Source organism: Micropterus salmoides, unplaced genomic scaffold (genome assembly GCF_014851395.1).
Source record: "Micropterus salmoides isolate LMB-PRFRI ecotype aquatic unplaced genomic scaffold, ASM1485139v1 Ms_hic_scaffold_19, whole genome shotgun sequence".
NCBI lineage: Eukaryota > Metazoa > Chordata > Actinopteri > Centrarchiformes > Centrarchidae > Micropterus > Micropterus salmoides.
The window spans coordinates 10,697,014-10,714,349 of NW_024041039.1; the positions used below are offsets into that span (position 1 = coordinate 10,697,014).

The 17,336-nt window shown below is 40.1% G+C and overlaps 1 protein-coding gene across 1 annotated transcript; it reads left to right on the forward strand.

The window, feature by feature from the left end:
- The first annotated feature begins 994 nt into the window (after positions 1-994).
- Positions 995-17,297, forward strand: cdan1 (codanin 1). The gene is made up of 28 exons (XM_038728940.1): positions 995-1,118; positions 2,363-3,072; positions 3,170-3,370; positions 3,701-3,891; positions 4,128-4,244; positions 4,337-4,415; positions 4,493-4,613; positions 5,293-5,402; positions 5,572-5,661; positions 5,775-5,850; positions 6,038-6,243; positions 6,616-6,748; positions 6,934-7,077; positions 7,414-7,580; positions 7,962-8,043; positions 8,207-8,296; positions 8,390-8,444; positions 12,083-12,219; positions 12,314-12,417; positions 12,804-12,953; positions 13,208-13,271; positions 13,383-13,461; positions 14,355-14,581; positions 14,851-14,958; positions 15,052-15,115; positions 15,293-15,504; positions 16,061-16,168; positions 16,298-17,297. Exons 1-28 carry the CDS (start codon positions 1,041-1,043, stop codon positions 16,418-16,420), a joined length of 4,026 nt encoding a protein of 1,341 aa, XP_038584868.1. The 5' UTR covers positions 995-1,040; the 3' UTR covers positions 16,421-17,297.
- The last annotated feature ends 39 nt before the right edge of the window (positions 17,298-17,336 follow it).

Below are 17,336 nucleotides of genomic sequence, written 5' to 3' on the forward strand. Positions count from 1 at the left end.
TCAATTAAATATTCCTAAATCAAGGGTATCAAACTGATCCGGCCCTGGTTTTATGCAAATCAATTTCTTTAGTATCCCCACTTTGATCTTCACTAAGTTTCATTATTAAGCAGAAAAATTAAGAAAAATTAAGCATTTTTTAATGGAGTTTAATGTGACTGCTACCTATCTCATCTGCCATGACAAAGCAACCATTCTCAGTGTTGGGAAGGTTACTTTTGAAATGTAATAGATTAACGATTACAAGTTACCCTATTTAAAAGGTAATAGCAGTTTTTCAATAGTACTATTATAGTTCTATTTCAATTACTTCATTAAAGTAATGTAACTTCTTACATTTAATTACTTTTTGATTACTTTTCTAAATTTCTAATGAATGTTTTCAGCTGTTTACCATTTTCAAAAGACAGCTTGAGAGGCAATTTAACTGCCATATGGGTAGCATTGCAAATTCAAACATGAGAACCAATTAAAAGCATCAGAATAGCATCAAACTTACAAAACGACTGTGGCTGGAAATAGCAAAAAACAAACAAACATGCAAAGCAACAAAATAAATTTTTTTCAGTAACCTCCAATGTAATCATGAACATTTTCATGAGTAACTGTAATTTCATTACACATTTTTTCCATTAACATGTTGCAATTAAATTACGTAAATAAATTTCATGTAACTAGTTAATCCCTAACACAGACCATTCTACATGAAGCAACCTCAGCAGCGTAACTCTACTAAACATGTAAAGCAAAAATACAGGTATGTGGGTTTTTTTCTTCAGTGACAGTTGAAATGTATTGAAGAGAAAAAAAAACACAACTCTGGACAATTTTCTATCCAAGAGCTAGAGAGTTAGGAGAACAACCTATCCAGTAGGTCCCACATGTTTCCAGTTTGAGACACCTGCTCTATATCTTTATTTAAAGAAAGGACTGTCATCTTGTCAACGTCGTTGGCAAACGTCATACGCAGTACGCGTGTGCGTACACACTGGCCCCGCCCCGCTTCCCTCAGTCCTTTAGCCGCGCAGCGCCTCACCAGAATGGCGGCTCTTTTGGAATCTCTTCTGCTGAAGAAAGCGGATGTTAATACGGTCTTGGACTGGCTGAAGAATGTTGAGGTTGGTCCGAAGTGATTAGTTGCCACAGGAGTGAGACACCCGATACGCACTTGCCTTAGTATAGCGTGTTTTATGAGATGACATAGCTCACAACTGATTGTAAACAAAACTTTTAGCTGGAGAGCTAGCGAGCTATGTTAGCTACAGTCCGGATGGGATGGACTCCAGACTACGTTGTCAACTTCCCTATAAGTCAAGAGAAAATCTTTCACTAAAACAGATTATAACTTACTGTAGCTGCTTGCTACTGTTATTATTAATACTGTCTGAAGAGGGCTGTGCAGGTTAGCAGATGTTTGTCAGCGCATTGTTAGCTAGGTCAACTGGCAATTTTCTGCTGAAATGCCAGAAGCTGTCCAGCAAAACATTTAATGACCTAGTTAACTTACTCTCTATATTCCAAAACCAATAGGTGATCACAGTCCTGCGGTTATCCATAACGCACAAATTAAACAGGTTTGCTCATTTAGGTACTTGGGGATTCACTCTGATAATATACTCACCTGGCAAATGTATGTTTTGATAGCCTGTACACCAGACTCCAGATGAGATTATACTTGCTGAGGACGGGGTGGACGAGAAACGTATGCTTATGTTCAGGCAGTGCTGTAAAGTCTGATAAAATACGAATGATAGAATACAGGCATGGTATGGCAGTCTTATCTGTGCAGTCTAAATCCAAACTGGCTCAACTCACAAAGACTGCCATGAACATAATGGGTAGGGAAGAAGACGACCCCTCCAAACAATTTATGGGCAGTCATGTTCTAAGAGGAGCACAGAGAATTCTTGACCATCCATCCCATGTCCGTCACTCTGAGTACGAGCTTTTACCAGCAGAATATTGTTTTAATAATTGATTTGTGCCCTTTTTGAATAGCTTTTTCATAAAAAGTCTGTTACAGACTTAAAATAGTCTATGTGCAATATACTTCTACCTTCCTGTGTAATACTGTTAGGAGTGCAATAGAGGGGTTTGAGCAATAATTGTGCAATGTGGCAACTTGGTAAATAGTTTTTTTCGGATGTCTGTTTTTCTGTTAAATTTAAATGATTTATTGTTTGTAATATGCAGTATGACGGAGCCCAAAATGAATTTCCCCACACGGACAATAAAGTATATCGTGTTGTATTTTGTGTTCATCATGGATTAGATAGCATTGATCATCTGTGCGAATTAAGCTTTATACATATTCTATTTGTCACAGTCCATTTTCCAACAGTTATGTCTCTCTTTTCAACAGGAAGTTGAGAGGCTGGCATTGGGTGAACCCGGGGTGGCCGTTCACAAACAAGAATTTGTCCCATTTCTTTTAAACTTTCTGAGAGAGCAGAGCAGCCGAGCACTAACTCATGGCCCTGCAACGCCGGCCAAGACCCCCAGCTGCCCCAGACCTGCTGCACAGACGCAGGGCTTCACTGACCGGAGAGGTTGCAGGTCTGCTGGTGGCGGAGCTGGTTCCCGGAGTGCCAGCCGGGTCCAGCTGTTTTCTCCTGCCTCCTCTGTCTCACCTGGATCAGAGTGGGATGCTTCTGGTCAGTCGGGGTCCCACTGTCTGAGTGGGGTCAATGCCTTCAGCAGTCCCTCGTTTACTTCAGCATGGAACACCTCCTCCAGGCCTTCAGGCTCTGAGCGCCGCTCTGGCCATAGGATCAGTCTGGGGGACTACATAATTTCTCCTTCTGATCTCCAGCAGAGTCCCACTGTCCAGTCACAGAAGGGCCGCAGGAGAGGCGGTGGCAGCCTGACAGTGGGGGGACAAGGGAAACACGGAGGAGGGCGTGGAGGACATCAGAGTGATGAGATTGGACGGTGGGAGAGTGGGGGGAGGAGGTCAGGTAGAGGAGGAAACAGTAAGATAAGCCAACAGGTTTCACCTCCATCTGTGGACCAGCTCAACTTCAGCAACTTGGAGGACTTCCCTCCTGTTGGGTCATCACCCATTTCACCCGCGTGAGTCCACCCAACTCTCAGTTAAACAAAAGTCAACACTGACTCATCATTGATTTTCACATTTTTGTAACAGTTTTCACAACACATTTTCCTTCAGGGCATCCAAACCATCTAGAAGAATAAACCCAACACCAGTCGGTGCTGAGCGGCCACACTCCAAACCAAAGACCTGCTTCACCTCCACCCCATTCAGTAAACCCTCTACTCCCCCGTTAGTTGCAGAGGCTCTTGAGGGGTCAGTGACAGTAGGCAGTCCTCTGAGTCTGCAGGAAGAGAGGGAGCTACTAAAGAGGGAAAAGTACGTGCACACGAGAAATGATTCTACTTATTCTGATATGAAAATTGACCTTTCATTTTATGAGTTTAAGGAGTGGAAGAAATGGCAGGTTTTTGACCTTTGACATGCCTTCTGCTGTTTGTCATTCTACATTATAGAAGAATATATATATATATTGAAATTAATATTCGATACACCCATTATGATACTATTATTTTACAGATTTCTGCACATATATCACAATATCTTGTTTCTTTCTTTCCTCATTAATAATTAATATTCTTTTGGCTTCACTGCAGCATCACTTGCTCCTCATCTTAGTTTCTATGCTGTTTCTTGTCTTGTTTTTAGGACAAAGCGTGCCCAGCAGATTGGCTCTCCTCTGCCGTCCTCTCTGGACCCTTGCACCCCTACCAAGACTGGGCCTAGGGCGGGGTCTAAAGTTACACCAGATCTGCAGACACCCTGTCCAGAACCATCCAAAGTCACCTTCTCTTTGGAACTGGATCTCCTGGCAGACCTGTACTGTACCTGCATTTCTGGTAAGTGGTCACAAGGCGGCATTACTGTGCTAGGTATAGAAATTGTGTGGGGGGGAAGGTAAATTTAATGTATTTATATATCACTTTGTAAGATAATTAAATACATTTACAGAGAGTAAAGCAAAAATAAATAATCATTAAGTCAGATCTAAAACATGAAAATAAATCATTTTGGAGTTAACATGCTTTAGGAATAAATACAAAAAGCTTGTGTTTTGTGTTATCATGTCTTACAGAAAACCTGGTGCCAAACATTTTCCTGGAGCTTTTCTTTGTGATGCAGTTGCTAACGTGTCAGTCTCCTCACACTCGTGATGCTGATGAACAGGAAAGTTTGTGTGCAGTGAATTCAGGTTTGTAATTAGTTTTTATGTCACTTAATTCTTCCGACGTCAAAATATTATGGTTTGTTAACTTTAGTTTGAATTGAAATTTACTTTTTCAGATGTTCTGGAGAGATGTTACCTGAGACAAGTACACAACTGTGTGTATTTTGCAGTGAAAGTTCTGGAGAATCAGTTTCAGTGAGTTGTTTTATATCTTGTGTCATGGTTTTCCTACATTTTCTCCTTCTTCTCTAACAGCCATGTATTCTTGTTAGGTTAGTAACTCATTTGGACAAGTGTACCTTGCGTCTGCTGGCAGAGAATGAAAGGGTGGCGTCTTTCTCTCCGGATCTCAGGGACCGTCTGACTCAGGCCCAGGACACAAGCACAGCCAGGGTAACACACTTGTACTGCATTGTCTATAAGTGCTTATTATTCCCTGAGTGTTATGCATGTTATTAAAAATATAATCCCAGTATACCATGCCCTTTTTAAGATGGTACTTGTTCTAAAATATGGATATCTTTTAATGTTCAGAGCTGCAACGATTAGTCAATGAACTGATTTGATGATTGCCGGTACATTCATCTGCAGCTATTTTAATAATGATCAATCTTTTTAATGTATTTTTCATGCAAAAATACCAAACATTAGGCCGTTTCCAGCTTCTCAAATGGGATAATTGGCTACTTTTCATTGAGTGACATTAGTTAGCTAAATATCTTTGGGTTCTGGACATTGGTAGGATAAAACAAGACATTTAATGATGTCACCTTGAGCTATACTAAATCTTTCACTGGCATTCACAGGAACTTTTAAAAACTGTTTTCTGATTCTTTGAAGACCAAACGTTAAAATAATTAATTGAGAAAATATTTTGCAGATAATAGATTTAAGTTGCAGCAGCCCTATTAATGTTTTTAATAAATATATTACTGTTTAATTTATTTCTTAGAATCCTTGTTTTAATTAATCCCTACAAATATTCATAATCTGTCTATATTCTTCAGAGATTAAAACTGTTCTGCACGACAAGTTTAATTGATATGTTTTTATTCCTCATCATCTGTTTCAGCTCTCTCCTTCAGTCTCCACTTTCATCCACTCAGTCTCATTCCAGCCTTCTACTGACAATCGGTCCAACTTTGGTAGTGACAAGGCTTTCCACACCTTTAAAAAACAGAGGTATGTCACAATTTCTTTAGTTCTTTTATAAAGCTGCCTGATCACTTTGGGACCAGTAAAAACAACCTGTATGACAGTTGATGCACAGTTGATGATATGTGTAGCAGATCGGGTTAAATGTCTAGACTCAGTTTCAGTATTGAATTTGATGTTTTTGCCCTTTTCTCAGAGATATTTTTTATGAGGTGTTACGAGAATGGGAGGACTTTCACAAGGAACCGGGCTGGCACTTTGACACTGCTCTTGGAAGTAGGATAAGGTAATCCAATTAACTTCATTATTTTTATAGCTTATGGACCAGTATTAATCTAAAAATTATATCTGAACTTCTTTTTTTTCTTTTTTTTTACCATTTTTATCTTATTTTTTTAGAGGAATGATGGGTCAGTTGACCTCTGCAGGAAACCATTCCCATTTTGCCCGTCTGTTTCTGAAGCAGCTTGTTCAGGTAGACTGCCACCTCATTCACACTTACACCATAGATCTGACACAAATGCTTCTTAATTATGTCAAATGGACTTTTATTTACAGTAATAACAAAGCAGACCTCAGTGGCTTCTTGTTTTCCTCCTCTACAAGACAGTAAACAGTGGCATATAACAGTTACACAATAAATCTGGTTTACTTATATTTAGATGTGTAAAGGCCCACGTGTGAACAGCTCTCCTGCGGAGACTCCTGATGCTGACCTGCTAGGCATGCTTGGAGCTGACAGCCTGGGGCGCTTAAAGCGTCTTGAGGAGCGTCTCATTCAACCTCATGGAGTCGTTGGCCCTTGCCCTCCTCCATCCTTCCCTGGTCACCAGGAGTTCTTCAGGGACTTCCTGCAGACTGCTAGCTGGTACCAAACATCCAAGCAAATACCACCAATTACACTAAATCATATAAAAAATATAAAAATTACACCTAGCCTTAACATATTTAATTTATAATAGAACTATTTAACCTGACAATTCAGTTTGGGTCAAATCTCAGGTTTCATGAAATGTTTGGCTGGGTTGTTTTTTATGTCTTAATTATCAATAATCCAAAATATCATTGGACATAACTCATTATCTCCCTTTCATAAGAGCCATTTTTCATTTGATAAATGTCCCCATTGAACCAAATTAAACACTTTCCTCAACAACTTGGAAAAACCTGGCACTTTTAGTGTTTGTACAGTGTCTGTTGTGATTATGTGATCCAACATGTTTAACATTTTGTGTACCAGCTGCCATCTCAACCAGCACTTGCAGGACAGCCTGTGTCAGCAGCTTCTCCAGCTGGATGAGGTGTCCATACAGAGCCCTCCTGCTACTATCGGGGAGGGAGAGGAGGAGGGAGATGGGGACATGGAGCAGCAGGTAATGTTTGACACTAGCTAGTTGAACAACCATTTTTGATTTTCAACCTTTTTACAATAGACAAAATATTTCAGCATGGAAAGTCTAAAATTACAAACCTGCCACATGTAGAAAAGACTAATCTGATCGACATGCTATTAATCACTGTATTAACTTTTTGTCTCTCCATCACTCCACCCCATCAGGATGAGAAGCAGCGGTTCACCTCAGTGCTGCTCCTCGCTCGTCTTCTGGCTAAGTTTCTGGGATTCATTTCCTTTCTGCCTTACCAAACATCTGAAAGACCATCGAGGGAGATACAGGAGACTGCTATTGCCATGCGCAGCAAGGTGAGTGGGGGAAAAAATTTTTTTTATGAGTGAATTATTGTGGCCTGTTTAACATAGAGCAGGTAAATTTCCAGATGTGTGAGTTGTATGTCATTTAAGATCACAGGTCACAGATCGATTTTTATTTATTTTTTTATTTTTTTACTAGGCCTATTTAAAATCGTATTTGATTGCAGAGTGGCGTAGCGCATTAGCACAGCACATCCTCTCACCTGTCCCCCCAACTGTCACACTGTCAACACTGTTAAGGGAACTCACTGTTCCTATACAAAAAAAAGTTATTTAATATCATGAATTCCTCTTTAAAGTCCATGCATGTCACTCTTGTTCCCTAAGTGTGTTCCAGTGCTGGATGTGTGTGCTGTGCTGAGTAACAGTATGAAAAGGAGGCGCACCATCCTGACTGTGCCCTGGCTGGTGGAGTTCCTCTCCATGCTGGACTGTATTGGTCCTCTGCTGCTCAGCTATAGAACTGCACTGGGCACATTGCTCCTCCTGTACAGGTCTCCATTTCTGCAAATTAATTCCATAAACATTTGTGTTAAAGAAGGACGGTAAAATTTAAAATAAACATACTTTTTAGTGGTGTAACAATTCACATACAGAAGAACTCTACTGTTAGCTTTTCTATGCATATTCTTCGCTTTAATAGTGTTTTGCCACATTCTTATAAATTCCAGTTAAACAGGTAAGAATTTTTATTGTCCTTAAAATTTTTAAATATATATTATACATTTATTTTTCATACACTAGCACACTGAAAATAACTAACCCAAAACATTTGAAAAATTAATAGACATGTCACAAACATCATGTTTTCAAACACACATGTTTTCTTTCTTTTTAAATATAATATGTTAAAAATTACTTTTGTTTGCTTGTAGGAGAATGCTGCTGGGCAGATGTGAAGAAATGTGTTACCTGAACAAGTTACTAATGGTGTCTGTGTTGGGCTGGCTGTTCCAGGTGAGACATGACTTGTGGATATTATGTTTTCTTGAATGTAGTTGTAAGTAGTGGGTAGTAGAAGAAAAGAACCCACAGAGCTAACTTTTGTGTTTTTCTGAAAGTCCTTAACTTTCACGTAACAGTTTCATGTAATTGAACTTAGCATATTTAACTTTGGTAGATCCCAGTGATTCCCGAGGACATATTCTTCACCACTGAGTTCACCGAAGTGGCCAGGCTGGAGGACAGCAGCACGACTGCCGCAGGGCTTGTAAGTGAAAAATTCAGTTGTTTTTCTCCATAAAATAACCACTGCTATTTTATCATCTACTGTATACTGAGGGTGTATCTTGTTATTTTGTAGGACTGCATTCCCCTGGTGGATCAGCAGCTTCTCTATACATGTTGTCCGTTTCTTGGTGAGTTAAACATGGATTAACGGCACATTTATGAATGTTTCACATGTATATTTTGTAGTGTACTGTACTTACAGTATTGTACTGTACAACTACACAGTTGGTCGCGGTGTTGGCCGCTTCAGTAGACTCCTTGGCCTCCACGACTGGCTCCAGTCCGCCTGCAGGGCTCATCGTTTGTGTTACATTTTCTGGCAAAGAATGTCTCTTTTTAAGACAGACGGACTTCACCCAAACAAACGGGGCTCAGAAATGTTAGCTGCGCACATACAGCATGTGGTGCGGTCCACACATGACTTACGTGAATGACTAATCATTCATGCAGCACACCTGGACACACCACCACTCACTGAACAGATCTCTGCCTCACTGCCACAAACAACTGTCTCCACCTGCTGGCATGTAAAGCCGTCTGCTCCCAGTAAACCGAAATGTGCACATCCCACACAGAAATATTAGTAATCTCTTAAGGATTAGGACAACTGCACCAACTCCAGCACCCAGAACAAACTCATTTAAAATGGCTCTCTTCAATGTGAGATCACTTTCAAGTAAGACTTTAATCTTAAATGATTTTATCTTGTCTGCAAATCTAGATTTTATGTTTTTAACTGAATCCTGATTGCAAATGAATGACTATAGCCAGCTATCTGAACTGTGTCCGCCTCAATATGATTGTTTTAGTCAACCGAGGGTCAGTGGTCGTGGTGGTGGGCTAGTGAGCAAAATGAGTAAAATGTCATCAAGTACGCTGTGATGAATTTAACTCCTTTGAAGTTCTCACTCTTAAACTTGGAGGGCTGCAACCTATCATATTTGTTATAATTTATCGCCCCCCAAAACCGCCTGGAGGATTTTTATCAGAACTTCCTGAATTTTTATCTACTCTGGTTTTAAATTATGACAGAATTGTTCTTTGTGGCGATTTTAATATTCATGTTGATGACCCCAACAATGTTAATGCAACTAACTTTTTAAATATGGCCACTTCTTTTAACTTCAACAACATGTCAAAGGGCAAACACATAACCGTGGTCATACACTGGACTTGGGTTTTTACCCTGGGTGTCAGCATTTCCTCTGTGGAATTGGTGGACATGACCATATCTGACCACAGATGTATTGTTTTTAGCTGCAATTCGCCTGTTACGCATGGCGCCTCACCAAGCTCCGTGTGTTCTCGCATCTTTAATGAACAAAGTGTTTCAAAGTTTTGCGCATTCTTTCAGAGCCAAAGCCAACACCTATCTGATTCCAACACCAACAATCTGGTCGATCACTTCAATCATCTCTGCTTGTCGTCACTAAATATTACTGCTCCTCTAAAGGTTAGGCCTACGTCTAAAGCTAGTAAGCAACCCTGGATAAATGACAGCATTCGCAGCCTAAAAAGGGAATGCAGGAAAGCAGAGCGCAGATGGAAAAAATCCAGTCTCCAAGTCCATTACCTTAGTCTGAAGGATTTATTAATTAACTACAATAACATGGTTAAGGATGCGAGAACACACTATTTTTCTGAACTCATTACTACACATAAACACAACCCCAGGTTTCTGTTTAAGACTGTGGATCAGCTGGTAAACCCAACCCCTCCTTGTGCCTCAGCTGGAAGTAATGATGACTGTGAATTGTTTTTATCTTATTTTACCAATAAGGTGGTGTCAATCAGAGCCTCTATTACCCCCACTGCCTCTTACTCAGAGGTTCCTCACCAGCAACAAGAGAGTTTTAACCAGTTTTATCCCATCGACTTGTCTGAGCTTTTAAAAACAGTATCACAAATGAGAGTGTCCTCCAGCCCACTTGATGTAATACCTACAAAATTTTTACTGAAAGTAATAGATTCTGTTGGGCCCCATTTGATCTCTGTTTTCAACAGCTCCCTATCTACTGGTTGTGTCCCTGATTATTTTAAAACGGCTTGCGTGAACCCACTTTTAAAGAAACCTGGTTTAGATCCCTCCCTCCCACATAATTTTAGACCAATTTCAAAACTTCCTTTTATTGCAAAGATTCTAGAAAGAATTGTGTCCAAACAGCTGCTCACTGTACTGTAAAATAACAAAATATTTGAAAAGTTTCAGTCTGGTTTTAGGAAGTACCACAGCACTGAGACTGCCCTGCTTAAAGTCACCAATGACCTTTTAATGTCTGCTGATGAAGGCATGTGCTCAGTCCTTGTACTCCTGGACCTTAGCGCTGCTTTTGACACCATTGATCACAACATCATGTTAGACAGACTGAGGCACTGGGTGGGGATCTCTGGTACTGCCCTAGAATGGTTTTCATCCTACCTGTCAAATAGGAAGTTTTGCGTGTCTGTAAACAACTATGTCTCCTCATTCTGTCCAGTTAAATATGGTGTGCCTCAGGAGTCGGTCTTAGGACCCATTTTGTTTTCCTTGTATCTGCTTCCCCTTGGACATATTATCCATAAACATGGCATTTCTTTTCATATTTATGCTGATGACACACAAATATACTTGTCCGTCAGATCCACAGACCCTGGAATGCTGAGTTCACTTAATAACTGCCTTTGTGAAGTTAAAAAATGGATGTCAAATAATTTCCTCCAGCTGAACTCAGACAAAACAGAAATCCTGGTCATCTGGTCTCAGCAGATGGCAAATACTGCCAAAGCTTGTTCAAACATGTTTTTATCAACTTAGAAATATAGCTAAAATTCGATCTATGTTAACTTTTAAGGACACCGAGACCATTTTACACGCCTTCATCTCATTACGCCTGGATTATTGCAACAGCCTTTTCACCTCTTTAACCCAAAAATCTATTGATCGACTCCAGACTGTCCAGAATTCAGCTGCCAGGCTTTTAACCAGAACAAAGAAATATGACCACATTACTCCTATTTTAGCTTCATTACACTGGCTCCCAGTATGTTTTAGAATTGACTTTAAAATTCTATTGATCTCTTTTAAAGCTCTTCATGGCCTCTCGCCTTGTTATATTTCTGACCTTTTAGTCCCATACACACCAGCACGTACCTTGAGATCCTCGGGCAGAGGTCTGTTGTCTGTTGCAGAGTCTCGACTGAAAACTAAAGGGGACAGAGCGTTTGCTGTCAGGGCCCCGAGGCTCTGGAAGTCAGTGAACTCTTTTAAGTCCCTTCTTAAAACATACTTTTATAGGAGAGCCATCCCCGATCTTATTTGACTTTATTTTATCCCTTTTATTTTATTGTATTTTACTAATTTTATATTAATCTGTATTTTAGTCTTTTCAATGTTTTCATGCTCTTATCTTGTTTTTTGTATTATTCTTTACACTTGTTAAAGCACTTTGTAACTTGTTTTTGAAAAGTGCTCTACAAATAAGGATTATTATTATTATTATTATTATTATTATTATTACTTATATAGTGCCATGCTAGTCTTCAGCTACTCAAAGCGCTTTACACAAAATGTCACGTTTACCCCATTCACTCACATTCATACATCGGGATGAATTTGGAATTCACAATCAAGTTATGGTCTTCTCTACAGAAATGGTAAAAGGCTGTTAATCAGAAGCCGGATATCTTGGGTCACATTTGGTCTAAATATGTTCACCACAAATTGACAAAGTAACCTGCACTTGTTTAAGCTGTGCATCGATGTTCTGCCTTGTTTTTATCTGCCCAGGTGAGTTCCGTAAGCTCCTAGCCGCCTTTGTATCTGGAAGCACAGCCAAGAGTGGAGGAATTATCCGCAAGATCACTCCCACTTCTGCTGAGCTCAGGGATACGCCAACTGCCAACAGGTCGCAGCAGAAACTGCAGGTGAGTCAGGGGAGAGGTTGTGAAGCGAAATGTGGAATGGCATCACTGAATTGCATGTGTAGGAGAATTTAAACCAATCGCTTAAATGTGACAGGTGGACCTCGAGCAGGCCTTCTTTCACAACCAGCCTCCGTCGCTGCGCCGCACCGTGGAGTTTGTAGCTGAGAGAGTTGGATCCAACGCCGTCAAGCATATGAAGTTAGTATCACAGAGCTTGGGGGTGGTTGGGCCTTATAAACTGCGCATAAGCAGTCATGGATGTCTGAATTTCCAAGTCACCAATCCTGAAGTCAGCTGTATCTTTCACATTACTTCGACTCCACCAAATAACATCTTAGAATAACAGTCAGTCAGCCTGTGACTGTGGTTGGTTGCCTGTCTAAGAGGCTTGTGACTGTTCAACAGTCCAAATTTATGTATTAGACTTGGGTGGTGCCTGGTGTGAATTCACCACCCTGTGTAGATGTATATTATAAAGGTATGTATCAAAACTATTTTTCACATAATCCAAACTTAACTGTACAGTATGTGTATGAGTTTTGTCCATGTTTGTGTGTTCACATCTATTTGGGGATGCTCTACAGAGCCACATTGGTGAGTGAGTTGGTGGAGCGAGGTGAGAAGATGCTGAGAGACGGGCTCGAGTCACCAAACTCAAATCCTTCTAAATTAAATGACTCCATCTGCGCTCAGCTGTGTGTCGCAGGATTGGAGGCCCTGGCAAGAGCCACCAGGTACAACAGTTTTTTGTTTTTTTTAATGAGCAGCCAGCAAAACTGTCTTCCTCTAACTTCATCAATTTAACTGGATATTAGCAACAGGTTCCTTTTTTAACAGCCTATATGCATGCAAGAGTGAATGGCCATTTCATTGGCAGAAAACATGTTTTTTTTATTTCGAGGTAAAAGAACTTCCCTATCTGGGTTCCTCATCACACCATTAGCATTTCACTTCTGTGTGATGATCTCTGTTCCATGTGAATTTGCAGATTTTGCTGTGAGAAGAGTCCCGAGGCCATACGAATTCTGCTCCCCGACGAGACCTCCCCTGCTGTATGTCCTGTAAAATAATGGTCATTCAAATTCCCGAAGCACGTTGACACAGCTTACTTTACAAAGCAAACCTAGCTGATAAAATGTTATGTACTCATTGTCTCTGTGCAGGTCCTGGCCACATCTGAAAATATTACCAAACGTCTTGCAACAGAAAAGGCCTGCAGCTGGCTCTCCGCCAACATCACAGGTAGCTAGTTAATGCACCGTGCTTGTCTTATTGCATGATTCTACTGTGTTAAATTGTGTACAATCTTAATAGATTATTTCCAATGCAGGGCACAGTATTTCCTATGTGTTTTGCCTACTTCTTACTTCTTTTCATCTATTTTTTCCTAATCCTTTTCAGTGTGATATTAAGAAATTAAACTTACTTGTGCAACCAATGAGACATATTCCATGTTGCATGTTATTTGTATTCCACTTCTTTCTGCAAATATTCAAAACCAGACGTGCTGTTATGATTATTGAGATTAATTATGTATGTCAAGCAACTTTAATGTAGGACAGCACAAGTAGTTATTCAATACCAGTGCTCCTCCTTTTCACAAATTTAATTTGAACTCATTTAGATGTAAGGCAGCATGAGGCCAGGGATTGCTGTGGTGCTAAAAACTGACCTGCTGGCCCCCACGAACAGTGTTGTATGACAACAAAAAACAACAGCCAATATGGAAGTTACCATATCTTCTTATTAAGGTCGATTATTGAGGCCAATAATTATGTTTATTTTAATGTTGCTGCAAGTTGATTTTCATGCCACAATGAAGGGTAGCTTGAAAGCAGTTTTGATGTGAAACTTTAATATTTATATGTATTATGTTTGCAGGTCTATTGTGGTTGACTGATTAAATTGTGCAAAGACTATTTTTCTGCTCGTACATTACACTCTATGTAGTGAAAGCGCTAAAACATGGTGTGATCCTTTTAAAGCAATGAACCTTAAAGCTCCCAGCGATGCAGAGATTGTGTTGCATAAAATCATTGCCACTATAGATGAAAAGAAAAAAGAAAGCAGTGCTGTGATTTAAGGTTCCCCGAGGACATCCAGCTAAGATTTTCTTTCTGTTTCCTCACCACCAGCACTGATAAGACGAGAGTGGAAGAACAAATATGATCGTGTGATTAAGGCTGTGGGTAGCTCTGTGGCTCCAGACTCGGGGGATGTGGAGGGGGCTGTGGCTGAGCTGGTCACCCAGGAGCAGTCGACCACTCCCAAGAGGAAACAAGGAAGTCAGAGAGCGACATCCTGCCCTCCACACTGCAACCACAATGCTTCACTGCCCTCCGACATCCTTGTTGAGATGAAGGTATGAGAGGAAACATAGCTTCTGCAAATACATGTAGGGGAATTGCACTGAACATCACAGTTGCATCAAGTTGGTTCTCTGCAGAACTGGTAAAGTTGTGTTTTTTGTTTTCTTTTTTTTCTTTTGAGTTTTGGGGTTGAATTTTCTTTTTTAGTTTGAAACGGTGGAAAAGAAATGTAAGAATAACAACTTGCAGCTTCAAAGAATAAATCTCACTTCTCACTAAAGTGAAAGTGTCTGTTTAAACTTGACTTTAACTTTTAATGTAGGAATTGCTGAGCATTGCTGTAGGTCCCAGGACTGATGAGGAGCTGCCGACTGGCTCTCAGATCAAAATGCTGCTGCAGAGAGTGGGAGACACACTGGCCTGCAGAAAGGTACATGAGACACACAAGTGCAACAAAACAGCACCTGTGGTGAATGTTTTGAATTTTGCTAATTTACACTCTTCTTATTATCTCTTCACTTAGTTCTCAACTGTGGTGTCAGAACAGATGCTACTGAACTCTACTGTTCTACTGGCCTGCAAACTGGGTAAGAGTCCAGGCATGCAATGTATTAACTGTAAACAGGTTAATTCCTATAATTGCCTGTACTTCATTAACGGTGTGTTATTAAAATTGCTCCCATGCTGCGGAAATAGAAGCAACACAAAGTCTAGTTGATGTTTTGTGTAAAATGCCTGATGGCCTGTTGTGTCTATCTGTTAAGTGTCTGCAGAGCTGCCAGTAATGTCTCTGACTGGGTGCAGCGGAGGTGATGGGGTTGTTGTAGGTCCCGGTTCAGGGTCAGAACCTCCTGTCAGAGCGCTGCTGGAGCAGCTTGCTGAGCTGTGGGAAGGGGACTGCTGTTCCTCCGCCCCCCTCCACCTGCTCTTCACCCCACTCACTGTCACTGCTGTGCTGAAGGCCAGCGACACTGAGGTATGTCTACCTCCTGATGACTCATACAAAAGTATTAATTATGCGACTATAACTAATTCTTCCTTTTTGTACCTGTATGTTTACAGGGCTGCAACTAATTATTTTCATTGTCAATTAATCTGTTGATTATTTTCTTGATTAGTCTATTAGTTGTTTGGTCTATGAGCTGTCAAAGATGGTCAAAAAGGTAAAATAATAAGTGTCCACTACCCAAAGATATTCAGTTTACTGTCATTGAAGAGAAAAGAAAGATGGAAAAAAAGTCACTTTTAAGAAGCTAGAATCAGATCTTTTATTTATTTATTTTTAAATTACTCAAACCGATTTACTTGATTATTAAAATAGTTGCTTATTAATTCAGTCGTTGACAACTAATTAATTGTTGCAGCTCCCCTCAAATACATGTGTATGCAAGTCCCTCTATTGAACCTGTAGCATTGTAGATCAAGGATTTGGTTTTGTGACATTTTTTTGTTACATTTAACCATTTCTACAAATTAATTTCTTTGACTCTGTAGCCTTTAACCTTTTGTAATGCATTTCTTTATCTTTTAAGTGGAACAACTACCTGTTCCTGGTTAGAAAGCTGGTTGACAGAGGAGTCCTGAGCGAGGAGGAGGTCATATCTCATTGGAAGAAGCTAACAAACTTGGCCTTGCCAGCGGTGAGGGTTCACTGTGTTCCTGTCATCATGTATTCCTTGGGATTTTTTTATTTTACTATTAAATTTACTTTCTTTTGACTGTTTTTCCTGTCTTGCTCACTTTGTTCTCTCATTTCTGTGTCATTTCAGGAGCTGATAGAGAATTTTCAGTTGCAGTCACAGAGTATTAATCCTCCATTGCCTGTGGCTGAGTTGCAAAGCTGCATGGACATGCTGCAGGTCTCACAACAGACAGTAGAGGGCGCTACATGACAACAACAAGAATACTGGAATACTCCGTATCCCACGCATCTTATGTGATCACCATTGGGTTTTATGTCACATCAGTCAGTGTGTTGGCATTAGAAAGACACTTCTGGGTGATTTTGTTGTTTTTCGAGTTTGTTGTTTTTCGCGTTGACACCGCACAGCCCATCAAAGCCTTTCGACAGTCAGCCTCTGCACAGGCGTTTGTGAGCTTCAGACTTTTGTTCTCCACCTGTGAAGTGACAGCAGCCTTTCATGAATCCCTCTGCTCTTTTGCTATGGCGCCATAGAGAACCAGAAAGCCCTGACAGTCAGAAGTATCTAGGGACCACACTTTAGATCTGTTGAACTTCAATGCAAGCAAACTTGGTAGATGATTGTGTCTGACGGGAAATACTAGTAGATCAAGCATTTTAAACAGTCAAGACCATAGCAGAGAATTAGCAAAGACAGAAAAAGGGTCGGCATCAAAATGGGCATTTGTATGTTTTTGCAGCCAAGGACACAAACTGATTAAGTGTGACCCTAAAGACTCATTAAAACATAAAACAATGGTCCCAGTTTTTTAAATGTATGGTTTCATCAAACAAGCCAAACTTGTTAAGACTGCTTCCAAAAATGGACAAAAAGTTTGTTTTTGTTGTTGGATTTTAGACCCACCGGAGAAAATAAATGTCTTAATTTTAATATAGCACTTTCACACACTGCCTTTGACCGCCATTACTAGTGTTTATTTCATGAATGCAAGACTGTATTTGTGACTGCTTTTGTTCATGTTGAACGAGCACTGTATTCCTTGCTGCTTTTAAAACTGAAATATTTTTTTAAAAATCTTGTCACAATGTTAAAAATACAAAACAATAAAGATGTATTCTGAAGTGTTGTTTGTTGGTCATAATTGTTGTACAGATTTTAAAGTTGG

Excerpts from the sequence above, each read along its gene's own strand:
- cdan1 (XM_038728940.1), top strand. The coding sequence starts at position 1,041 with ATGGCGGCTCTTTTGGAATCTCTTCTGCTGAAGAAAGCGGATGTTAAT. Across the intron at positions 3,073-3,169 it reads TCATCACCCATTTCACCCGC|GGCATCCAAACCATCTAGAA; the intron begins GTGAGTCCACCC and ends ATTTTCCTTCAG. Across the intron at positions 15,116-15,292 it reads TCTACTGGCCTGCAAACTGG|TGTCTGCAGAGCTGCCAGTA; the intron begins GTAAGAGTCCAG and ends CTATCTGTTAAG.